Source organism: Phalacrocorax aristotelis, chromosome 1 (assembly GCF_949628215.1).
Source record: "Phalacrocorax aristotelis chromosome 1, bGulAri2.1, whole genome shotgun sequence".
Classification (NCBI taxonomy): Eukaryota; Metazoa; Chordata; class Aves; order Suliformes; family Phalacrocoracidae; genus Phalacrocorax; species Phalacrocorax aristotelis.
In genome coordinates, this window is record NC_134276.1 from 71671743 (window position 1) to 71697553 (window position 25811).

At 45.3% G+C, this 25811-nt stretch overlaps 3 protein-coding genes across 7 annotated transcripts in view; 1 reads left to right on the forward strand and 2 right to left on the reverse strand.

Annotated features, from left to right (window-relative positions):
- The window catches only part of TBC1D8 (TBC1 domain family member 8), a 53880-nt gene extending 42812 nt beyond the window's left edge, over positions 1–11068 (forward strand). For both annotated transcript variants that reach the window (XM_075092702.1, XM_075092709.1), the window contains exons 12-20: positions 2450–2735; positions 3248–3377; positions 3676–3774; positions 4333–4401; positions 5740–5980; positions 7235–7300; positions 7912–8001; positions 8137–8237; positions 10086–11068. In XM_075092702.1, coding sequence (XP_074948803.1) covers positions 2450–2735; positions 3248–3377; positions 3676–3774; positions 4333–4401; positions 5740–5980; positions 7235–7300; positions 7912–8001; positions 8137–8237; positions 10086–10547 — 1544 coding nt within the window. In that variant the 3' untranslated portion in view covers positions 10548–11068. The remainder of the gene's footprint in view (positions 1–2449; positions 2736–3247; positions 3378–3675; positions 3775–4332; positions 4402–5739; positions 5981–7234; positions 7301–7911; positions 8002–8136; positions 8238–10085) is intronic.
- A 589-nt stretch (positions 11069–11657) lies between these two features.
- On the reverse strand, positions 11658–17891 carry RPL31 (ribosomal protein L31). Of its 2 annotated transcripts, none has more exons than XM_075092751.1 (5): positions 17806–17891; positions 16974–17090; positions 15248–15373; positions 12246–12358; positions 11658–11727 (listed from the first exon to the last, which is right to left on the reverse strand). In XM_075092751.1, exons 2-5 carry the CDS (start codon positions 17078–17080, stop codon positions 11696–11698), a joined length of 378 nt encoding a protein of 125 aa, XP_074948852.1. In that variant the 5' UTR covers positions 17081–17090; positions 17806–17891; the 3' UTR covers positions 11658–11695. The 2 variants fall into 2 exon arrangements, with proteins under 2 accessions (XP_074948852.1, XP_074948862.1); XM_075092761.1 differs by having other exon boundaries at positions 17745–17850.
- A 3129-nt stretch (positions 17892–21020) lies between these two features.
- Positions 21021–25811, reverse strand: part of NPAS2 (neuronal PAS domain protein 2) — a 108428-nt gene continuing 103637 nt past the window's right edge. For all 3 annotated transcript variants that reach the window (XM_075092721.1, XM_075092731.1, XM_075092738.1), the window contains 3 exons: positions 25567–25659; positions 23720–23906; positions 21021–22521 (listed from right to left, as the gene is read on the reverse strand). In XM_075092721.1, coding sequence (XP_074948822.1) covers positions 22330–22521; positions 23720–23906; positions 25567–25659 — 472 coding nt within the window. In that variant the 3' untranslated portion in view covers positions 21021–22329. The remainder of the gene's footprint in view (positions 22522–23719; positions 23907–25566; positions 25660–25811) is intronic.

Below are 25811 nucleotides of genomic sequence, written 5' to 3' on the forward strand. Positions count from 1 at the left end.
AACTTTGTATTGTTTCTTCCTGCAACACTTCCAAGACCCAACTTTTCCCCTTTGTCCACACTGCCAACACTGTTGTCCAAATTTTGATCTGTCTATAACTTTGGTTATCTGTGACCTTGGTACCCGTCACTGTGCTTTTCTTCTTCAGTGTCAGCCAGTAATCTCTACAGTAAAAACAGCTACTGAATTAATGACCTTGCTTATAACAGGCCTTCTTAGTTCCATCTTTATGACTTCTCTTCATGACATTCAAAATCTTTTATGCATGTATTTCTTTATAATTTTTGCTTTCAAAACTTAGGCAATTCAGCCTTAGTCAACCTTTTTATTTTTATCACATGACCCATCTCCCTCCTTCAGCCTTGCCAGCTATGACCGCTCTGTCTTTTAACAAGCCTTTTCATCATTTCACTGCTTGCAAATGGTAAAAGCCTGCAGGCAGGGCTGGCACCCATTATCTGGAACTCCCTCTGTTCTTCTCCCTTCTGCAATGCATAGAGAAAATTATAAGCAGATATCCGGAAGATAGAAGCAAGTTGTACTTGGGTCAGGAGTGGTGGCTAGGGTCATGCACATCCTATTCTCAGGTTAGTGTGACTTTTCTGTCCTCCCCATAAAACAGCAGGCTTTCTCCACCCCACTTCATCTGTTAGACTGTCATCGTCTTGCTATTACAATTCTTGAAACAGTGAAAACCTCGATTTATTTCTCTGATTTGCTTTTTCAGTCTTGGAGATATCATTTAGTTTGCATCTTGGGTCATAATTTTTTAAATTGATACCCTGGTATTCTCCTACCTCCTCATGGTTTCATGCTGTAATAAATTAGAGATTCAGTCACTCAGATATCACAGTTTCTGGGAGCCTAATGGAAACGTGGGCATGAATGTAACTTTGAATACACCTGCTTGAATTTTGTCTACAGGGACAACAATTATATTATGACCTCCTGCAAAAGATCTTGGGAGCATTGCGCGTTCTTTTTAAACCTCTGCTTTTGCCAGTCTCTCCTGTGCTGCCTCTGACCCTGGAATGGTCTTTTTATATGTGTCTGCCTCTCAGTCCCTGGCTTCCTTCAAATACCCCTAAAACCAGCTCTATTTGGGTTGGGGTTTTTTGTCAATGTTAACTATGGCTACTAAATTGTTTGTATTAAGCTTGTTTAAAAAAGCAAACAAAACCCTGCCCTCTGTCGAGTAACCCCAGTCCATTTTCTCCTCTGTTTTCTTTACCCTTCTTATTCAGAGTCATCTGACCTGAGAAGGCTCTCTCTTCAAAGCAAAGCACCATGCTTGATGTGTTTCTCAAAAGCTCTTTGCATGACCCTGGGCACTTGTTTTTGATCTGTGGTGTTGTACTGTTTGTTCAGCCACCAGCAGAAGCTCTTTGTGGCTTGATGTGAAAAGTTCTAAAGACAGAGAAATATCATATCTGTTCTTCTATGATTTGGATGCAAAGCGAAAAGATGCTGGCTCTCTGCCACAAATTGTCCAGGCTATACTCTGCTTTTGGGCAATGGAAGTTTTGAGTGCTAAGGGTACATATGTCTAAGGGGTTTCATAGCAATTAAAGTTATCTCATAGTAGTAGCAGACTATGAGAAAGAAACAACTTGAATGACAAAATAATTGAAAAGCTAACTGCATTTTATATTCAGGAACATTTTTAACTTCTAGTGTCTTCAGTTAAAGCTCCTGATGTGGCAGATCTGGTGTGCAGACACAGGCCACTTCAATGACACAAAACTATATTGATTCTACAATAGCTGTGGACAAAGCAGCACTGAGCTAGTAGCTAGAACAGAAGGAACAGAGCCCAAATCTGCTTCTTTTGGAAAGACTGGCTGAGACAGTAAAGAAAGCTTACATCTGGGCATTGCAGAAATCTTGTGTTCTTAATATATACATATGTGTGCAAGTATATATATATATGCATATATTTATGTGTAAGTATTTTTTTTCCTGCTTAGTGTGTGTAGCCATACCTGGATTTCCATCTTATATTTTCTCACTTAGAAGGAAACCTCTACTGCGCGCTTGCTTGAGTACGTACGCTGGAGAGGAACGTGTACTGTCTTATTTTCATTGCACGGATCCCAAGTCAAACAGTAAAATGCTTTAAGATTGCTTTCGCTAGCACTTAATTATTATGTGCTCTTTTAGCCAAAAACAACAGCTGCTGCTATTACGATTTCATTGCACTCTAAAGGCCCTTAGCAGAATCAGCACGGTCTTTTTGCAGAAGGTTGTACAGTAAGGGTTACGGATGTGAGGGTTGGGGCTGAGATCACAGCAGGAGGATAATGGGATTTTTCATTGTAGATACGTGCTTTTCTTGTCAGTTTAAATATTAAGAAAGTCTTGCAGTTCATAATTGACAGCGATCGTTAGCTTTAAAGGATACTTTTTCCCGTGTCAGTCCTGGCTAATACTGTTTCTTTATTACTTGCAGGTGCTCAGGTAGACCAGTCAGTGTTTGAAGAGCTTATAAAAGAGCAACTTCCAGAGCTGGCTGAACATATGAAGGATCTGACAACCTTAGCTTCCATCTCTCTTTCGTGGTTCCTTACCCTTTTCCTTAGCATCATGCCCCTGGAAAGTGCTGTGAATGTTGTGGACTGTTTCTTCTATGATGGGATCAAAGCCATTTTCCAGCTGGGCTTGGCCATACTGGAAGCCAACGCCGTGGATCTGTGTAACAGCAAGGATGATGGGCAGGCCCTGATGATCCTAAGCAGGTATGGCCATGCAGGAGCGCTCCTTCCATCGCAGACCGTTCTGCTGTAAATCAAAGGCATTTGGGTGCCGTTGTGATACCGACAGTGCCCTGTGGGCACCGGTGGGACCCTCTGTGTTACCTTGCTGCTGCTGCTTTCGCAGCGTCTGCCTTAAACAATGGGCTTTGTACATCGGACAAGTAGATGTCCTGTGAAATTTCCTGGCAGCGCTGAGACCTGTGTCGACTGCGTCAGTGTGCAATATTTACTGCTGCTCTTCGTGCCTTCCCTAGAGTGACGGGCTTCCTGCTCCAGACTTCAAGGAGACAGAAGTTTTCTTCCTTGAGCAGCATTTAGTCATTTGGCTGGCTTGCCGTTCCTCAGATGAGTAATCGCGAAGGCATTTTTAAAAAAGCCTAGCAGCGCAAAACCCGATTTATTTCGAAGTCTGAGCCGTAAGACTTGTTTGCTGATGTATATTGAGAAGAGCACAGTGCAGAGTAATCTGTGTTGCTTATATTTCTTCCCTTCAGGTTTTTAGAGCATGTCAAAAATGAGGAAAGCCCTCTGCCACCTATTGGTAATCACCACGCGTTCTTCAGCGACGACCAGGAAGCCTCTCCAGTGACTGAAATAGCTAACCTGATTCATGACTCCTACGAGGTAAAATACAGCTCCATGTCTACTGGTCGGTGAAGTTTACGTTTTTAAAAAGAAGGAGGTTAAATATAACATGGATGTTTTGAAAGTTAATGCATATCTTTACAGATTCCTTGAATAAACGTTCAAATGCACAATGCTAGGTGGAGTATAAATACCTACACTGACAGATCAGTTAGAGCCTGGGTACGCTTTTTCTTCAAGGACTCATAATACTTCAAAAGTTGTATTTCCAAAAAATGAGAAATGCAAATATTATAAAATACTATAAAAATAATAAACTTCTGTTCCTCCCTTGTAGAAATTTGGAGACCACTCTGTGGCACAGATAGAGCACATGCGCTACAAGCACCGAATCCGTGTCCTGCAAAACCACGAAGACACAACCAAGCAAAATGTGGTGAGTAGGGTATTGTCTCGTCTGAGGTAGCTTAACATCTCCTCTCTGGAGGCAGGTGGCTTTCATTTTTTAAAAGGCACCACCAGATCTTGAAAAAAATTAAGAATCATTGCTGATTCTGGAAAAAGCTTTTTCCTGGGATGCTGATGAGTTTGGTTTTTCTTTTGCAGCCACGTGCATTATTTTCTAGAGTGGCTTTAACGTTAAGAACAACTGCAGGACTGTCCAGCCCAGCGCCTCGTCTCTGACCTAGGCAGATGCCTGGGGAAGAGCGTAAGAAGAGAGTGAGCGCGATGCGATGCGATGCATTCCTGGCCTCCTGTGACCTGTAGCTTAGGGACTTCCTGTCTTTGTTTCTGATAGCCCTTGAGGGATTTCTCTTTTCACGGATCTGTCCAACTGGTGAACCTAAAGAAGGGAAAAATTGCCAAGATTTTTAAATATTGCGGTTTTCAGCTGCACCACGTAAATAAAGCCCCTGCGGGGCTCGTGGGCCTGCCCGTGTCAGTGATGATGGGAGAAAAGATTGTCACTCACATGATTTTCTTTCTTTTTAAGCTCCGAGTTGTCATCCCAGATGTTTCGATTCTTCCTGAAGATTTAGAGGAATTGTATGACTTGTTCAAGGTTGGTCTCGCTGAAGAGTAGGGGATGCACCTGTTGGAGGCTTCCCGGTGGAACTTCCAGCTGTTGCTTTGTAGTGCCACTTTGGACCTCGTGTCCTCTGCCTGGGCGGTACCATTCGGATGGGATCTTGTCATTTTGTCCTTTCTGTGGTTGCACAGTTGTTAAAGAGGAATAGCAACGTACTGATCCTTCAAAGGAGAATTGCTTCAGAGTTTCTCTTCTAACTTGTTGCTTGCAAATGGTCCATGAGAAGTTAGGTTCTGGTAACTTTCACATGCAGAATAAACTAAATAATACGTAGCTCTGCTCACTTGGAGCTCTGTAGTACTCCTGCTCTCTAAATGCTCTTTAAAGGCAGACTCTTTTCCATGGGAGGAAAATCCCTACAAACTTGTGTCCTTGCTATTTGTTCCAAATTTTCTAATAGTTATAACTTTTTTTCAGACCTAAAAGCAGTTTCTACTTCAGTCCCTTTCTGTCAAGCTGGTGCTTGAAAGAACTATTATAAAAGTTATTTGGAGACAGGGGCATCTACCGTATATAATTATGCATGATTTAGAGGTCCAAGCATGTAATTATTGCCCTTAATGGACCACTTCTTTCGTGTATTGTTCATAGCCATAAATACTAGGCACTGAGAATATGACTGTGGTATGTTCTTAGTGTTACGTAGCTTTGTGGAGATAAGAGCAGCTGTATCCTCCCTCCATTAATGGTTGTAAGACGATGCTGCTGGGACTCGCTCTTCAGTGCTGCCCTCCTGCTCTGTTTTTGAGCTTTGACTGGCTCGCACTCCTCCCCTTTCCTCATTTAATGTCTTGGTGGTGGTTCCGTTTTGTTCCTTGCTCCCCTGGGACAGCTTGTTTTCTTAGGACTCTTTGTTTCACATCAGTGTATCCCTAAGGGAAGACTAATTAATAGGTACAGTATCCAGATGGAGAGGTCTGAGAGAGAATAAATGAGCAGGTCAAGCCTGTATAACGCTTAACCAGAATTTTCTCTGACCGTCTGTCCCTTTGGATAGTGAGAGACGCCCCAGGCCAGATGTGGCTAATAGTTTCAGCAGCCTGCAGTGAATTTCTTCCAAGACTGTCCAGTCCCCCTTCAAATCTGTTAATTATCCGTTGGAAGTCATGAGAGTGCTTGGCTGCTCTAATTAACGATTTGTAGTTTGCTTTTTCTCACAGGAGTGGTCTTACGTAGCGTTACAACGCCTCACGCAAAGAGAATTTTGAGCATTTCCAGCGTGCTTTGATGTGAATGTCTTTTTCTGCTGGTTGCACTCTCTCTGATACTGCACACCACAACCTCCCCTTTCCCGCCTCTGATTTCTCCTAGAGGGAACATTTAATAAGATGTTACTGGGACATGACAAGTCCGGTCATCGAGCGGCACGACCCCAGCAGACCGTACGCCGAGCAGTACCGCATCGATGCCCAGCAGTTTGCCAACCTGTACAGGCTGGTCTCGCCCTGGACCTGCGGGGAGCACACGGACATCCTCGCCCAAAGGACCTTCCAGCTCCTGGATGAGAACATGGACCGGCTGATTGAATTCAAAGGGCTCGCCAGCTGCTTAGGTACCGGCTCCACTGAGGGGTGGAAGGTGGGCAGAGGTGGGAGGCGGCATGTGGGTGAGACACAGATGTTAAAATGCCATACAACTGTCAGGGGAGGGTGTGGGCAGATGGTTTTCTTGGGCTTGTAATTAGCCTAACCAGAGACCTTTACTAATTTTTTTGTGTTCAAATCACCTGAAGTCAATTAGACTTAAAAGACAGCCTAAGGACATGATTGACTATTGTATTAAAATAGTTGATTTCTCGGACAACAGTAGTTTTGTGGAAAAAATTTATGAATTAAAATTTACTTGGGTCTGCGTGGAAGGCTAGGAAATCCTCTCTTCCGAATTGTTGCTCGCAGTATACCTTTGAAATCTCAGTATACCTCTTTGCAACTGCTTCTTCAGACTTAATCTTACACAGCCAGCTGCTGCATGTCTTGCGTGTTGACAACAAGCGGAACAAAACCCGATCTGGCCAGCAGGGACTGAGAGCTGTGCTAGGGTTTGTCTTGAGGCCACCAGCTGTTTTACTGAGATGAGGCTGCCCATCCCAAAATTGGGCTGAAGAAGAGAGTGTCACATCTCAACTGTTGGCCATGTGAAACAAATGAATCAACATCCAAAGCTTCAGTAAAAATCAGTAAATCAGTAGTCTCGCCACTTAAGCTTTCCAGAATTTTTGTTATGTGAACCAAGCCAACCCTTGGCTCCACGACCATATTGCTAGACAATTTTGATTCTTAGAGGGAAGTTCTTCACAGTATTTCAGTGCATTTGGAAGTACAGAATCTCATTTCTGCTAGTCATTGAAAATATGAATTATATGTGAAGTAGTTACCTCTTTCGGGCTCATGCTACAGAACAGCAGTAAGGGCTGAAGGGGAGAAGTACTAAGAGCATGATGGCCCCAAAGGGAGTTTTCTGTCCCTCCCCTCTCACAGTCCTGTTTATCTGAGGCAGCAAACAGCCTTTGCTAGATTCCCTGCCATTCTCCTTGATATTTTTAAAACAATGCTGAAGCTCCATAGGGTTAGATAGTCCCTGTCTATTTTACAAGAACAAAGAGGAAACCAGATGACTCTCACCTGCTGTTCCTCACTGACAGGCACAGCCACCACTTAAAATATTTCAGTGTAATATACTGGCCATTGTTTTCATGTATTGTCCATGCAAACAATTATCTTTTGTGCACAGAGGTGCCGGATTTGTTTTAAACTGTGGAAGTAAATACTCTGGTCTGCTTCCTTCTTGCTTTTTTTTTTCCTTGCAGATGTTATGTATAATGGAGAAATGAATGAAAAGATAAAGTTACTATATAAGCTGCATATCCCACCTGGTAAGTCATTTGAAAGGGATTCAGTACCTCAGTTTGCCTCGAAACTCTTGCTTAAAGCTTTTGGGAGAAGGCTGCTGTTTAATGAAGAATCCTGCCTTGCTTCCTTCAGCTGGGAGCATACAGGATTTGCATCTGTAGTTATGCTCACCTCATTTTAAAATTTACTCCAGTCAAAACCTTTTTGGGTGAAATGTATAGATACAGTGTCATGGCTCACAGCTGCTGCATTCAGAGATCTTTTGCAGCCAATTATGTGGTTACTTCTAGACAAAATATTGAACTGGAATAACATTTCTGGTGCTCCATGGAGAGTAGAATTCTCCTTATCACAGCTTGATCCAGTTCTGATTAGGTGACAAAATTCTGTGGCAGTTTCTCTGTGCAAAGTTTTTAATTAAATGTGCCATTCTTGGCAAACTTCCAACTCTCTCACTGCAGCACCAGTCTTACTTACATTAACATAATTTTACAGTATGATTTAATGAAGTAGTTTAAAAACATCTTTGCCCAATTATTTTGCTTTCTTCAAATATGTAAATTTTAAAACCATAAATAACCATTAAGCAGCTTTGGAAAGATTAATCACTACATTTTCCACTTTTCTTGGCTAGCTCTCACAGAAAATGAACGCAACAGCCAGTCACCGTTAAAGAATCCTTTGCTGTCGACTTCAAGACCACTAGTCATTGGAAAAGCAAATGGTATGTCCGAAATGGTTCTCTAATGCGTGTGCATATGAGATAACCAGCTCCATTATCTCCACTCTCTGGGTTTTACTTTGAAACGTCAATTTACTCCAGCAACTAATTGTCCTTTTTGCATCTGTTCCAAAAAAGGCGATGCAGTCGATTACCAAAAGCAGTTGAAGCAGATGCTGAAGGATCTAGCCAAAGAAAAGGATACTAAAACTGAAAAAGAATTGCCAAAAATGAGCCAGGTATGTATACTAGGTGCTATAGTCTGTTTTTTAAAAAGCAGAGAGCACTCAAAAATGAAATAACTAAACACAACAATTTAGGTCTTTCTGAGAAAGCGTAACTTAAGCCTGAGCTTAGATTCAGTCCTTTAGATACCAAGGATCACAGAACGGCAGGGGTTGGAAGGGACGTCTGGAGATCATCTCATCCAACCCCCCCTGCTTCAGCAGGCACACCCAGAGCAGGGGGCACAGGAACGCGTCCAGGTGGGTTTTGAATGTCTCCAGGGAAGGGACTCCACACCCTCCCCGGGCAGCCTGTGCCACTGCGCTGGCACCCTCACAGGGAAGTTTTTCCTCATATTCAGGTGGAACTTCCTGTGTTCCAACTTGTGCCCATTGCCCCTTGGCCTGTCGTTGGGCACTATTGAAGAGTCCAGTCCCATCGTCCCAACACCCACCCTTTAGGTATTTATAGGTACTTAGGAAATCCCCCCTCAGTCTTCTCTTCTCCAGGCTGAACAAACCCAGGTCTCTCAGCCTTTCCTCATAAGGGAGATGCTCCAGCCCCCTGATCATCTTGGTAGCTCTCTGCTGGACTTGCTTGAGCAGTTCCCTGTCCTTCTTAAACTGGGGGGCTCAAAACTGGACACAGTACTCCAGATGTGGTCTCAATGAAGGATTGGGCTACTCTGACCCAGGGAGCAGGCATCGTGTTTAAAAGCTCTCGGCCACGTTTCCAGCAGCTCCCTTGCCTCAGACTGCCTGACGAATAGGAAGAATTTCAGGCTTGCCCTTACCTGCAGCATAACAGGCTGGAAAACAGGCTCGTTGAGGCTGGAAAAAGCCCTCCTGCCAAGCCCAGAGAATTCCCAAGAATGCAAACTGCTGTTCTGCCTTCCCTGACCTCCTCTCCACCAAACCAGTAACTTCTTTCTTAGCCTGTCACCAACTGGGACTTGCCCCATCATAGCCAAACACTGACTAGAACTGCATTAAGACAGCTGAAGGCTCTGATCATCTTACCACGTCCTCCTTCATGCTGGTAGAGCTTTGCATGTTGTTGGCATGAGGAAATCTACTGGAGGGAAAAGGGTCCTGTTATTAGTAAAACAAATGTGGGGACATGGAAAGAAAGATGGGACTACACCCAGAATCCCTTCTGTGCTGGCGTTGCTAAATGAAGTATTAAACTGTTGGCATGTACCTCGCCTTTCAGCTCAGCAGGGCCACGTAACCTCATAAAGGCATCACTCCATGGGACTTTGGAGGTCCCTTCCAGCCCGAATTAGCCATCCTATGACTGGAGGGCTCACCGATTTTGTAACAGGATATGGAAATGTCCTCTCATAGCCTGATAATCGTCTGTGATGGGTGAGCCGGGGAAGGAAGGAGAGAAAGGGGTTGGGCAGGAAAGATACCTGCATTTTATTGTTAGAAGAGCTAGGGAAAGATGGAGAGAAACAGCAGAGAGGAATTGGCTTACAAGCCTGGGGCTGGCTACTTTGGTTGCAATTTGTTCTGTGTAACAGCCACCCGTTTTCCACCAAGGGATTTTTAATCCCTTGCACTGTATCTCGCTTGCCCTTTGGTTGTCTGGCAGGTCCTGATCTCTGTCATCAAGGCAGCAAAATACTTTTCTGCTGTTCCCTTTTTGATTTGCAGCACCAAGGTTTCCTAGCATCAGTGAGGGCTGAAATCCCTTTGCTAACATTTTTTTTCAAAACACAGGCAGAAGTTACAAGCGATCAAGTCTGTATGCGCAGCGTTCTGCCTTCCTTGGCAGTACTGTGCCCTCGCCTGGCTCCTGCCGTTACCCGTAGCGCGGCTGTTCAGTAGGCTGATTGTAGTTTTTTTCATCCTTTACAGAGGGAATTCATTCAGTTCTGCAAAACCTTGTACAGCATGTTTCACGAAGATCCAGAGGAGAATGATTTGTATCAAGCCATTGCCACTGTGACCACGCTGTTACTTCAGATCGGAGAAGTAGGACAAAGAGGCATCAGCCTGGGGAGCGGATCGGACGAGTTCAGCGAGGACTTGCAGCCCGAGGCCTCTGCTTCAGAGCAGGATGCTGTTTTTACCGACACTGTGAAGACCCCTCATCACAAAGACTCTCAACCTTCACCTGTGACCGAAGGGGACTGGACTGTCTCTTTCGAGCATATTTTAGCATCCCTCTTGACGGAACAGTCACTAGTTAACTTCTTCGAGAAACCCTTAGAACTGAAGCCAAAACTTGAGAATGCAAAGCTAAATCAATATAGTCTCAAAACAAATGGAACGGGCTGCCAGTCACGGGGGGAGCATACGAAACTAAACACGCAGTAGTAGCGAATCTGTCAAAAACGAAATGCACTGAAATTATGCCAAAGCACATACTGTAAAAGGCTTTCAGTTAGCAGTGGACTTCTGATAAAAAATTTGTTGGCCTGTGGTTTTCAGTTGAAGAGCTTTAAAAGCTAAAGGGTGCGTAGGTTTGTTTTGTGCCATTGATCTATTAATTATGTTCTTGTTTTGAATGTAAAAGGAAACATCTGTCTACAGCGCAAAGACACTGAAGCCCTCTTCCGCACACAGAGAGCAGAGGCTGGCTCCAGGTGTCCTTTTTTTGTTTGTTTGTTTTTTAAACAGGGAAAAACACTTCTCAGCTACTGTCCATAGTTTGTTTGGGTTGCCTTTTTTGCACTAATACTGAAAACTGTTTCAATGCTGGTAATTGAAACTATTTTAATATATTTGATTGTACTCCAGTTTGTATGTCTTGCTGAAATGTCAAGTGTACATGGACTGTGCTTCTGATGTTGGTCTGTGAAAACATGCACTTTTCAATAAACCCTTTTTGTACTAGGCTTGCATTGACAATATTTATTGATTTATGAAAGGTAAGTGCCTTTAGTCCCCAAGTCATTAAACAAATTCCCTGAGCTAGCGTGCTCACCATTAATTCACTGGTCAGAACCCCACATTTCTGTGTAGCGCGCAGACTTGTTTGGGAGAAGCCTACTGATTCTGCCTAGGAGACCCATGGGGACCACACACAGGGAGCCTACTTTATCCACAAGAAATTGCACATACGAAGTATTGATCTGACAGTTGGGGGAGGTTTGGTTGTTTTGTTGGTTTTTTTTTGTTGTGTTTTTTTTTTTTTTTTTAAACAAACTTAGCCTTAGCTTAAAATACTTGTGAAGTGGCCCTTTATTCTCATAGGAACAAAACAAGGACACTAGGACTTTGCCACCTACACAGGAACATTCGCATCTCCTCCTTATTCCATCCACATCCAACAGAAGTTGACGGTATCTTCAATTAAGAAGATTACACCATTTGTACAAGCCCAAGGAAAGCAAGATACTTTAAGAGTTTGTCACCTGTTCAGCTCAACACTTCACGGAGGAGAGCCTGAAGAGACTTGGACAATAAAAAAAAACAACTTAGGAATAAACTTTTTTATCCTTTTTATTGTAACGAAAATCAGCTTAGTTTTCATCCACATTCACTGTCTGTAGACCTGCAAAACAAGAAATAGTATCACCTCGTATTACTAGGAAAATTCCCTTTTTGTATACGTAATATATGTATATTCATAAGAAAGTGCACCTGCAGTTTCAAAGCTAGTTTGCTGATCTACTCCTGGAAGAGCAAAATATACAGGCAAGTATTTCACCAAACAGTAAAACAAAAGCTTCGTATTAAATTAATTCTGCAAATATGGTACTTCTCAGATGATAAGCAGAAAAGGCTCAACCTCACTGAGCTTTTGAACCAGAGGATGTACTTCAGGAAAACAGACCTTAAGCTACTGTAACAACTATGGCCAGTATTTTTTATTCCCTCAAAATTTACAGGATTATTTCACTAAACGCCGATCAGACAAGCCAGCAGCCCTGTTCTCTACAGCAGAGGTAGTTCAAGCCAGCATTATGACACCTCTGACATGCTTTCCATCTGAATTTTGCACTGCAGAAGGCTTTGCTACTTGTTCAGAAAGACATGGCATGGAGGAAGAGAGACGGCACGCAACCTTACCTTTGAATGTTGTGACTGGCACATAGGTAACCAGTGTATATAGCTTGTTTGGTGAATCTTCGTCCTCGTTGCGCTTTCTGGACAAACGCACACGGATACGGTAAGGAACATTCCTAAAATGAAGACAACGGATTAATTTTCAACGAAATAATGGACTGAAACATGTTAATTCATAGAAAAAAAGTTCTCTGTGCCACAGTTACCAGCCCTGCCCTGAATTTTTGAGCTTTGCCTATTTGTGCGAAGATGCAATGAGTCAATTGTTTGTATCTCAGTATCATAACGAGCAAAATCCTGTACCTTGGAGATTATACTTTTTGCTTTGTTTTGTTAAAGTGAGCAGGTACGGTTTAACTGAACCTTGAATAAGATGAATCCATAATCTGGTGGGAGCATGAAGTCAGATGTGCACCATGGGTCCACTACTACTGATCCAGGAAATACACTATGAAGAGGATCACGAAGCACAGCGTGAATATGATCAGCAAGCAGCTGTTACTAACAAGCACTTCTTACTCGAATAGAAAGTGGTGAGTTTAAAAAAACCCATCAATGGGTTCTCAAAGCCTGAGGCCCCTGTCAAGAGTCAGCGTACTGCCCGGCCTGTTTGCCAGAAGCCCTGCGGAAATCAGGCCTGAGCCAAGATCTTGTTTACGGGCACAAAATCAACATTTCTTCCTCACGAAGCCCACAGAACCACAACTAAATTGCTTAGATAATTTTGTTTGTAATAGGCAAGTATCTGGGTTTCAGCTGGGAGTCAATTTTCTTTGTAGTAGCCAGTATGGGGCTATGTTTTGGATCTGTGCTGGAAACAGCGTTGATAACGCAGAGATGTTTTAGTTGTTGCTAAGTGGTGCTTACACTAGTCAAGGCCTTTTTCAGCTCCCCGTGCTCTGCCAGGTGCACAAGAAGCTGGGAGGGGGCACAGCCGGGACAGCTGACCCCAACTGACCAAAGGGATACCCCACACCATATGATGTCATGCTCAGCATGTAAAGCTGGGGAAGGAGGAGGGCAGGACATTCATAGAATCATTAAGGTTGGAAAAGACCTCTAAGATCATCAAGTCCAACCGTCAACCCAACACTACCATGCCTCCTAAACCATGTCCTAAAGTGCCACACCTACACGTACTTTAAATACCTCGAGGGATGGTGACTCCACCACCTCTCTGGGCAGCCTGTTCCAATGCCTGACCACTCTTTCAGTAAAGAGATTTTTCTTAATATCCAATCTAAACCTCCCCTGATGCAGCTTCAAGCCATTTCCTCTCTTTCTATTGCTAGCGACCTGGGAGAAGAGACCAACATCCACCTCACTACAACCTCCTTTCAGGTAGTTGTAGAGAGCGATGATGTCTCCCCTCAAAGAGTGATGGCGTTTGTCTTCCCAAGTAACCATTATGCGTGATGGAGCCATGCTCTCCTGGAGGTGGCCAAGCACCTGCCTGCCAGTGGGAAGCTGTGAATTAATTCCTTATTTTGCTTTGCTTCCATGTGCAGCTTTTGCTTTACCTATTAAACTGTCTCTATCACAACGCAGGAGTTTTCTCACTTTTACTCTTTCGATTCTCTCCCCTGTCCCACCGGGGGGGGGAGGGGTGAGCGAGCGGCTGCGTGGTTGCTGACTGGAGCTAAACCACGACAGCATGTCACAGCTTACCATCCTCCCCTAATACTGCCTAAAATATGCTGCTGAGGGAAGGCACAAAATTATCTGTCCTCGCCATTTTTAAAGTAACCTCCCACCTCAAATGAACTCAGGATTTTGGGAAACTCCTGCTCAGAGTACTCTGCTCCACAGAACACGAGAAGGAACTTCCTCCTTGCTGTTCTCAGAGCAGAGTTACTAAATCAGATGGATGCAGTAATTAAGACACACAAACTTGCTTGATTTCTTGAATCAAGTCAAAACAAGTCAACCTTCTTGAAGCAAGTCAAAACCATTTTGCACTACTTAACTTAGCTCACTGACTATCACACTAGCTGACAGGGTGATTTTAGCCTCTGCTGATTCTTCCAGAGGAAGATACTTTACTTTTGCACATTATTTACTCTAACTAATGGACGAAAACTGCAGTTAAACTCGTGCTGGAAAGATAGATGCGATGACTCCCTGCTCCACAGAACGCACTTCTACAAGTCAGTAAGGAGGTGCTGGTTAGGAGCTTCACTACTAAGCTCTGAAGTTACGCTGTCACCTGGCTCAGTTGTTACGTCTTCATTGCATATGAACTGGAACGGCTCAACAGGAAGGTGAGAGAACCCCTGCCCGGAAGACCCCGTAACTTAGTCCCATCTTCCCAATCTGTTTTTGAAGGAAGGATTGGCCTGAACACACAACTCCAGGTAAAGAACGGCAAACATGTCACAGGCTAGACTCAGGAATCTACTTTCTCAAAGACACGGTTTAAAACAAGGCTTCATGCATATCCAGCGTATCACTCACATTATTAATCCCTACAGGTTAACCTTTTATTATGGTTTAAGAGATCCCACTCCTCCCGTGCCCTTTGGACCATCTTCACACACATCAAACGCCAAATCAGCTGCCTCTGTAGCAGCAATTTCACAGAAATTTTCATTTTTTGGCCTCCAAACTACTTGTACTTTCAAGACAAGATTAATGGCCCTATTTAAAACACACCTCATTATTTCTTTGTGTAGTATTTATCAGTTCAGCAGGCTTTGAAACCTAATCTTGTTCAGACCCATTACACAGACCCCAGGTACTTAGCCTGGGACTGCAGGTAGCACTAAAAAGTTCTCTGGATTCCAGAGTTTACCAAAGCTTTGCTGCAAGTAGCGAGGGAGCTGACCAGAGCGAAGAGGTGACAGAAAGATTAGGTTGGCATGCCCGTTGTAAGAAAGGAAGCATTTGTAAAGAAAATGCAAACAGTGATAGAATAACACACATTTTTCTACCCTTCCAAGTCCTTCACCCCGACATACAGTTAAAATGTTCTTTCTCACCCAGTAAGGAAAGTTGCAGAAATGTACCTTATTCCTTTAGCCCAGACTGCTTTGTTCAACCTGGTGTCAATGCGAACATCGGGAGTGCCCATCTCCTTCATTGCAAATTTACGGATTTCCTTGAGAGCACGTGGTGCTCGCTTCTTGAAGCCCCTAGGACAAACACAGGAGCAATTTCTTTAACTGTCAGCATCGGACGCTTATTGCAGCGCTCAACCTCTGACGTTCTCTAAACATACAATCGAAAGAATTGCATTCACCAGCAGTTCAACAGCTGCATCATACTGTGACCGGACCTTTACTGTGACAGGTAGCTGCTAACTTTAACATCTACACCTAATCGAAACCACATGTAGATATGTCAAATAATTTCAGTAAAATTTTGCAACTGCAAGATCTCCCTGACCTTAAGTCTTATTTATAACATGTTGACACGAAAACTTCTCGCAATATTACCAAAGAGATCAGAGCTTTCACGGATACTCTAAATGAGAGGGCTGTGAAAAAAGCAGTGCAACAACGGCAATACAAACTTGATGGAACTGTTCGGTGTTGAAATAAACAGCAGAAGAACAAAAATGACACCATTCTGAGTAACAGCTTCTGCTAAATGGTGTTTGATGGTTACTTTCTTCGCATCGTCATGACGGGACCACCAGCAGAACTGTTTTTTTACAGGTATAGCTTGTCTCGTGCCTATTATGGACAGATTCTGCACGACTGGGCATTTTCACTGAAATTTACAGATGCACCGTGAGTGCTTTGCTGTAGGTATTATACCCGCATTGTGCCACGCGACTATAGTATCAGTAGGGTCTAAGGTCCCCCAGTGGGTTACATTTCGTATTATTTGTGCACTACTGTTGATACTTAGTGCTGGAAATCGGGGCTGGGTGAGTGATTACAAGCAAGACAAGCGTTTAAAAAAGTATTTCCTCCCTAGTACTTCATGCCTAGAGAGAGCAGAGGATCACACACAAAAAAAGAGGATAGTAGGATCATCATCATTAAGAACAGGCTGAATTGTCATTAACAATCAGCAGGCAAGGCTAGAACATCTTACTGCCATTTAATAGTACCACTGCCTCCCATCCTCACCCAGTTCTGTGACAGTCCACCATCTCGCTTCTCTCCTATTCTACATTAACTTCAGCAATTTCACCAATTGTTTTGATGGTTTATAGTTTTCTTCCAGGTGACTGCAGTCATACTCACACAGAGAGGATCAAAGGGGGACAGTTTCTCAACAAGTCCCCTCAAGCACTTCACTACTACACGGTTCGACATTTTGTCAAGTGAAAAGTTACTCTCATCTATGCACAACTAATATTGTTTAACTCAAGTCACACCCCAATTAACATCTCACACAATCAAGGATAAGCATGGAGTGAATCATTTGATTACAATGATATTTAATTTCTAAAACTTACTATAGCGGGCTAAATTTTAAATTTCGCTTGGCAAAGAATGACGATCTGTGCACAGAATTAAATAGCTCTAACTTCAAGTTATGTCCTGAAACACTCACAAAAAAACCCAAACCAAAACCAACCAAACAAGCTTGTTCCTGAAAGCCACCTGCAAGTACAGGTCTGCACGGGTACAGCGCTGCCTCCTCGGGACACAGCTTAGGACAAGGTACTAAACTATGCCACTAAGAGCCGTCGTTTCGTGCAGTTTAAAACCCACCGAACCGACTTCCAAATGTCACTTCACATAATGCCGACTTCACTGACAAAACCCAGGAACTTACACGCCATGGATCCGCTTGTGAATGTTGATGGTATATTCCCTGGTTACCACTTCATTGATGGCGGAGCGTCCCTTTTTCTTCTCGCCACCCTTCTTTGCAGGAGCCATTTGAGCAACGCTGAAAAGCACCCGTGGACCCGTCAAAGGCCGCCCCAACCTCTCTCACGCCTTTCCCGTCACCGTCCCTCCTCCCGCCGTCCCCAGCTCCGTACGAGACACGCCGCTCCCACATTCAGAAACTTACATTTAATATTAATTCACCCCCGCGGTCGCAGCAGTGCCGGATTTTAAGCAGCAATGTTCCAGCATCGCAAACGCGTTACTCTCATCTCCCTGACAGGAGCGTGAAACGCATCTGAGGCTTTTCGGCCACCTCCCAAGGCCGCCGGGCTCCCGGCCATCCCCGAGCACCCCTAAAACCAACCCCCTTAGCCCTGCTTCCCTTTGCCCGAGCCCCGTCCCTCTTCACTGCCACCCCGGCGGGCTGCTGGGTCCGCCCCAGGAAGGAGATGGCGGTGCCGGAGCGGCTCCTTCCCAGTACCGGCGGCCGGCGGCTCCCCCACCACCTCCCTCCCCGAGGCCCAGGAGGGTCCGCAGCCCCCAACCCCCGGGAGGGCCTGGTGGGCCTTCCCGCGCCCGCCCCCGCCCGTCCCGGCGCAGGCCCGGGGGAGCGGGGCGATGGGCCCCCGCCCCGCCGAACGGAGCCGATGGGAGCCCAGCGGTACCCCCTCGCGCCGGGCCGGGCAGAGGAACCCCGCGCCGCGGTGCCCACCAGGCGGATGGAGGCGGATGGAGACGGATGGGGCAGGCGAGCCCCTGGGGCCGCCACTCACCCTGCCCGGGCACAGGCCGGAAAGGAGCGCGCAAGGGGTTCTGGGAGCCGGGAGCCCTTCCGGGACGCGGGCGGCGACTGACTGCGCCGGCGCCAACCGGAGCGGAGCTGTGCGGCGGGGGGAGGGAGCGAGCGCGGCTAGAAGGTGGTGCGCATGCGCGGGAGTGGCGGGGGTGGCTGGGTCTGTCTCTCGGTCTGTGTGTCGGTACCGGGGAGGGAACTGGCGGGGCCCCGCGGCCGCTTGCCCCGGGTGTGAGGGGGGCGGGGACGGGACACGGACGGCCCCCGCCCGTTCCGCCTGGGCCGGCGGCGGGTCGCGGAGGTGGTTCAGCGGGGCGCCGGAGCCGGAGCCCTGAAGCAGGGAGCGGCTGATCGGCCCCTCCCGCCGGGAGCCGCCCGTCTCCGCGCCCCCGCTTAGCGAGCTGTCCCTCGGGGGGTGCCTTGAGCGGGGAGCTCGGCTTGGGGTCGCTGCGCTCCTGGCAAGCGGCGGGGCGGCGTGCTGAGGCGTGCGGCGCCTCCGCCTGAGGCGGAAACGAGGTGTTGAGGCGTGGGGCAGCGCCCTGCGGTGCCTCCGCTCCTCTGCGCCGGTGAGACCCCACCTGCAGAGCTGCCTCCTGCTCTGGGGCCCTCAGCACAGGAAGGACATGGAGCTGTTGGAGCTGGTCCAGAGGAGGGCAGTGAAAATAGTCAGAGGGCTGGAGCCTCTCACCTACGAGGACAGGCTGAGAGAGTTGGAGTTGTTCAGCCTGGAGAAGAGAAGGCTACAGGGAGACCTTATTGCGGCCTTTCAGTACTTAAAGGGAGACTATAGGAAGGATGGGTCCATCTCTTTAGCACGGCCTGTTGTGACAGGACAAGGGTTTTAAACTAAAGGAGGGTAGATTTAGGCTGGATATAAGGAAGAATTTTTTCACAGTGAGGGTGGTGAAACACTGGCACGGGTTGCTTAGAGAATTGTTAGATGCCCCATTCCTGGAAACTCAAGGTCAGGCTGGACGGGCCTCTGAGCAACCTGATCTAGTTGAAGATGTCCCTGCTCACTGAAGGGGGGTTGGACTGGATGGCCTCTAAGGGTCCCTTCCAACCCAATGAACTCTGGCCGCCTGCCTGGAAAAATGACTCGAGCTAAGTGACGGTGTTGGAATGAGGCATATCTTTTCAACTGTAATGAATTGGAACAACAGCCTAGCTCGATGGAGAGGGCTGGCGTTGCATTGCACGTGCAACAGGCAGCAAGTACGGTAAATGGCCTCAAGTTGTTTGATGGCGTCAAGTTGTGTCAGAGGAGGTTTAGGTTGGATATTATGAAAAATCTCTTTACTGAAGGAGTGATCAGGCATTGGAACAGGCTGCCCAGAGAGGTGGTGGAGTGACCATCCCTGGAAGTGTTCAAAGAAAGTTGTAGATGTGGCACTTCAGGACATGGTTTAGGAGGTGTGGAGGTGTTGGGTTGATGGTCTTGGAGGTCTTTTCCAACCTTTATAATTCTATGATTCTATAATCCAAAACCAGAATGAGTGTACAGGGGAGAAATTAGAGAGATGTGAAAAACTAGCTATTGACGTAAACCAGTTCTTGCAAGTGCTGTCTCTCTTCCCAAACAGTACAATAAGCCAATTTATTGAAAGGCAACCCCACCTGATTTACAGCTTCTCACTGTTAACCACTTAAAGAGTACTGCTGGTTTTAGAGAGAGAGTGGTTTTTAGTGCAACCAGCAAGTTACTACTTTGCAGAGAGTAGCAAACAAAGAGTGTTTGCTCTGAGGCTGAGCTTGGTTTGGACATACCCACTGGCAGTCAGGGGGGATGTGGGTGTATTGAAACTATCCCCGAGAGTAAAACAAATGCTTAAAGGAATTTTCTCTTCCCATGACATCCATCAAGTGCTGCTTCCACAGGTATTTTCTCTGAGGTGCTCACGTTTCTTCATTACCTCTTTCCTGCATGAATTTTTTTTGGCTTACAAACAGACAAATTTCCCCTCCCCTTTCCCAGAATAAGCTCTTACAGGAGTGGGTGGCATTTTTGAAGTTAGCCTCTAACTTAGATGCCTGGCCTTCACTAAGTTTTTCTATAGTTAATGGAAAGAGAGGTTCCTCCAGATGGCAAGTGAAAGCACCTTAGGGTTTAGCTCTCTGATCTTCATCTGATGGGGTAACTCTTTCTTTACTGAATGCCAGAGTTTAAAGAGATGAGCAGTCTAACTCAGACTGGTACCTGAAGTTAGCAGTAAAAACACTTTCTTAGAGACCAGATACTTGATTCCCTCATCTTCCTCCAATGAAGTAAAACAAAGGGATCGAAAGGACTGAAACATGCATGCGCCCATCAGCCCTACCAGACAGTCTTACTGTGGAAGCAGCAGGGTCACTTTCCCAGTGGGTTTTCTCCAGGAGAATTTTAGCTTTTTTTTAAGAAGGTTTTTCAGAACTCAGGGCAAATAAACTTTTTTTTTTCCCTGAAAGTTTACTTCTAGCCTTTCAGCTCCTGGCCCAATTATCTTCATTGTTCCTCCATGGCATAGAAACCAGAGCTGAACACGTGGGGCCCTGACGACGTGATCCTTGGTACTGAAGTGTGGGAAGGGTGGCGGGGTCTGCGCTCTAATGCCGGCTTGGGTGGCTGCAAGCTGCCCTGAGGGCCATCCCCTTTCAGTCTTGCCGCAGTGAATGATACCTTTGCTATGCTGAGTTACCCAGCTCGTTCTGTGTTGGAGGTTGCTGCTTCTGCAGAAGAGGGAAAGCAGACCTGTACCTTGGCTGCTGCATCCTGTAGGCAATTTGAATTTAATGTGAAAAAGAGTCTCCACAAGGATGCCAAAGTGGAAACTAGACTGTCTACAGCATGGGCATGGTAGCAATTCTGGCAGAGATGTCTTAAAACACTGAAGCTGGACCAAAGCCCTGGTATGTGCTGGGTCAAACCATTCTTTAAACCACCTGTTTTGTCCTAATCTAAAACTGATTCGTTGGAAGTACAGAGCTGCCTGAGGTATTTGAAGTTTTAAAGGAGCTTAAAACGAGCTGTCTTGGCTAGCAGCTAATGTAACTTCCCCAGCTGTCATTCTCGTCTGTGCCATGACAAAGATCGCCTAGGATAACACTTGGTTTTGCTAACCGGGTGCCAAACACCCAAACGCCTTGCCAGGCTACGGCTATTATTAACAATCTCAAGTGAAACACATAGTTGAACAGCCACAGGAAAATGTGTGCAAGTCCTGCAATAAAGCCTTCTGGCTATTTTATTTTATTCTACAAATAAAGACAACTGTCCATCATTAAATGGAAAAAAATAATAGTTTGCGTTGTATATAGCATGAAACAGTAGTTCCCTTCACAAAAACATTTCTAATTCATTAGTTTATTACAAAATATCCACTCACAAAAAAGCACAAGCACAATCTTTATACTTGTGAGATGAGTTGATATTTCATATACAAAATAATTTCCACATAATTCCATATAATTTTATTTTATATAGAAATAGGTCATTATTACAACAGCTGTACAATACACTACTTTTTATTTAATAATTACATAAAATCTTTCTTAGAAACATATCAACAGAAAACATACAAAAAAAGCGAAAAGTGCATTTCTTTCCCCCCCCCAAAGGAAAATTCCATCCTAAATGTTATAATGAAAGAGATATGTAATAGTCTGCAGCATCCCGAGTCAGTGGGCCAAAACACAGTGCATATTTCTCAGACTTGCAGTGGGAGAGTTGGTTAGGTTGAAGAAGGATCCATGTTGTACTATGGCAGAGTTGTGTGATTGTGTTTACAATTTGAGTTCTCCTTTGCAATCACAATCCATATAGAAAACAGTCCAGTGTGGGTTGCGGGGGTGGGCTTTTTTGTTTGTTTTTTAGTAACGAAGAACAGTTAGGGTAAGCTGCATAATACTTTTCAGATCCTAAACCAAGGTTTATGAGCTGTAGACCATCTTCACCAATGACTGGGCTTTCTCCTCCATTGGATGTGCTAATTTGGCCACGAGAATAAGGAAATTAACTTCTCTTTACAGAAAGTGCCTAGGTTCTGTCCTCTGTGCAGTTGTGCAAAATAATAACAATAATCATAATAAAAATAATCTCTTGTTCTCTCCTCAATAGACCTTTGACGCAGTGCTTTTCATACACAAAAGAAGAACCGAAACAGTGAAGGCCAAGTACCTCATGAGTCTGTCGACAGTCTTTTGGAATCGCCAGATAGCTTTCAGAGTGACACGCCAAGACTGAGCGCCTCCTCCTGCGCACCCGTCGATGACGGAGGCTGCACAGGGTAGTGTTCCTTTTTATTTTGCTCTGTCAGTACGTACTGTGCTCACGAGCCAGTGCAAACTGAATCCAGCATGCCATAAATGCGCTGCCTGTGGCAGTCCACGTGCTGTGGCGTACTTCTGTCATAGAGCTTTGAAAGAAATGCTTGTGCAAAAGCCAACACAGTAAGTACAAAGTCATTCTCTTCTGCCCCATGTGCCCATTGGTTAAAGCTAATCGTGCATTGATTGTGCTGGTGGGACTCTATCGCAGTGGCTGTGGTAAATTTGATGATTCTGATAAGCTATTGCTTCTTCTTGATGTTAGTTGTTGCTGCTGCTGCTGCTGCTGCTGCTGCACTGTCTGATGATACCCCATATTTCCTTGCTGTGGCGAGTAAGAGGGCAGGAGCAAAGAATCGGGTTGCTCATTGTGCAAAGAACTTGGTGTTTGCACCTACAGATAAAATAAAATTCACCGTGGTGTTCGATTCTTTCACATGTTATAGCTGTTCGTCCTCAGTGTACAGGGTGCTTAAAAATACTACTTGTTTGCTGGCTTTTATTTCTGGGGCTGTTTGGCATGGGCTTAGCTTACCTAATGCTAGAAGGAGTGGTCATAAATGGCAACGAAGAACATTACAGTTAGGCATTGTGAAAGGTTTTCTAGTAGGAATGCACTGCCTAGGGTTTGCAGGTTATCCTGAAAAGGCCGTTTATGAACAGAGTGGGAGAACGTGTCAGAAATGACACGGGTGGATGATAGAAATTAAACAAAAATTAAACAGGATCCTAGTGTACCTCATGCTGTCTCTTCTAGCCCTTCCTTTTTGTGAGTTTACAGCAGGGTGTGACCTTGCAGTGGTGAAGCCAATATGAATTTTGCAGATGGTTTTGTTGGGAACAGTATCTGCCACAGTTTTTTTTTCATTAATTCTCAGCTATGATAAGGATTTCATTTCAATAACAAGAGTTTCATCATTTGAGGTTGGTGATACCCTTTCAATGATGCCAGTGGATATGTGATCATGTTTTACAGACTCAGTTCAGCTCCTTTTTGAGTTAATACAGAGACACCTCATTTCCCACCTTTCCCTTGACTTTACTATGTGTTGAATTAGGTAAAAAAAAAAAAAAGTATTTTTGCATCTTCAAATCACCTGGTTCTTCCAGGCAATGTGCTCCAGTTTATCTTCTTTGCCTTGTGGAGTTGAGAAAATATGTTAATTTACTGAAGGGATCCAGATATCTGATCCAGATCTCATTTTATGTCAATGCTGGTAATTAAAAGTCATCTTTTGACTTGTAAACTAAGCAAATTTTATACCGAATAAAGAGTACAGAATAAATCCTAAGGCAGCAATTTTCTCTGTATAGAAATACACTTTAAATATATCCAGGATAATCTGATTACGTTTGCAGTGTACAGAACTAGCAATTTCCTTTTAAATATTCTGACTGTTCTCACTGTTCCCTTGCTATACTGGAAGGGTACACGACACTGTATCAGCATCTTGCACGTTTTACTATCTCTAAAATGGCCGTCTGTACCATGATCAGGCTCCCACTGGAAGCCGGAGGCCTGTTTTTGCAGCCCATTCGCCTTATTACTCTTCATGTACATTTTAAACATCTCCCTCTTTGTCCTGTCCTACCTGCAGGTAGCGTTGTTGCTGATGCTGTTGGTGCTGGAGTTGCATAGGTGGCAGAGAGGATGGCTGGGAAGGAGGCGTAGTGGCGAACCCTTGGTTTAACACTGCTTGTCCCATCAGTATGATTGGAGAGCTGCTGCTGGAAGTCTGCACTTCCAAACTTTGAAACATTTGTTGGGTTTGAGAATACCTGTGGGAGAAAGAGGCAGAACAATCAAGAACAAACTGTTGGAAGCAAAAGTCTTCTCCTAGGATAGGGATGGAAGCCCCTAGTCTTCCTAAATAATTCCTAATAAAGGATTCCAGGGCAGGGGACCTGCGAATATGAACGATGGCACCACTGGCAGCACGGTATGGGAAAACATCCCTTACTCTGCATGAGCTGGACTTGGAGGGCAGAATACACTTCACCTCAAAATCTAGACCGTAATTTAGGTTCATTAAAGATTCTGGTTTATGTGTGCCTTCTCTTCAGCCACAGTGTTCACGTCCCAGGCTTATTAAACCAAACGGCCTTTGATTCTGTCTTAATATGCTGAGCTCTGAACTACAGGGCCAGAGAAGTGAATACTCCTCCCGTTCTGCTGCCTCTGCTGCCCTGCAACTGCCTGTGCGGTGGTAATCTCTTGCAGAAAGACGGCTAAGGTTGATTGCTTTTTAAGCCGCTCACATACACACTACACTGCCAAGTTTGGTCAGCAGTTCCCATCGCTGTGAGCCACGCTGTAGGAAGAGAAGCCTCTAGAAGTCCTCCGGAGTGAGGGATGGGACAGAAACAAAATACTCTGCTCTTCTTGCTAGTCTGCTTTTGCATAACAAAACTTAAATGTGTGGTGTTTTGCAGAAGGCTGCGGGCAAAACCGCAGTGCAGCTATTGCCAGCCCAGCCGAAATCTGTTTATCCTGCAGTAGGTGATGAGATCATAGTGTGGCGTGTGTTCGCTCAACAGCTGTTCAACATCAGGGGTTAGTCAGAAATGCTACGGTTTGGATACTTGTACTGGGATATGAGCTCCTAAAAAAGGGTGCCATGAGTCAGGAAGCCTACACGAACTGGGAGATGTGTCTTTGCAAGTCAGGCCTCTTTTATTTAGATGCTTAAAAGCAGATCTAAAATGCTGTGTATTTAAAGTTGACAAATTTAACTCAAGATAATCTTGAACAACAATAGCGATGTTTAAAAAACAGTACTGCGTACCTGCATTCCTGAGGCAACATACAGAATTACTTGTAAAGCAACAGTTTTAAAGAACAGTTGCCTGTTCTTTTCGCAGTTCACAGTTAGGTACAGTGACAGGTTAAAAAAAAAAAAAAAAAAAAAAAGGCCTATTCTGACCCACATTTTCTGCTTCTTTATCCAAGTTTTGAGGAGACAAATCACCGAGGTGGTTCGTTCAGCAGCTTTTCCGGGAGCACTCAGGCGCAGGGGCCTGTTGGTTCCTTCAGTTCTGCTGGTGCAGAGCAGGCGTAGCTCGACGGGCATTACGCCAGCGCCTCGCTGCCCAGAGCGCGGGGGCTCCCCTGGCACCAGCCGTTTCAGCCGGGCCAGTGCCGGCTTTCTCTCTCGCACTCACTTCAGTGGGTCAGAAATTCCAGCGGTGAAGCAAGCAGCATGTGAGGGAGAAAAATTCCCCCAGCCTTGGCTTGTTAAAACGCCACCGGCATGCTGTATTTTCTCTCTGTCATCCTTGCTGACGTGACCAGGCTGGGTAAGGCTGACCCTGACGCTGGAAGGCAGGCTCAGCACGGTCACGCGTTCCCGATTATTTATAACTGCTTCGTCATCTTACTAAGGACGGCTATTCGCCCTCAAAGGCAACTCTGATGCTTTATCTCTGACAAGTCACATACTTAGCCTGGGATCCTGCCATGCTGAGGTCTGAAGGGTGTCTTGCGTTGCAGGACCCGGGCATCATGGGCTGAATGGGCTGGCTGAGCAACAGCCTGGCGCGTGGAAAAAAGGAAAAAAAAGTGGCATTGCTGTAACAGAAGGACCGCACAAATTTTGAAAACAGAAAGAGGACGCTTCCGTAGGCGCAAGGATGAGCGTTAGGAGATCCAGCCTCGGCTCCTGCCCGCGGCAGGCGCGTCCTGGG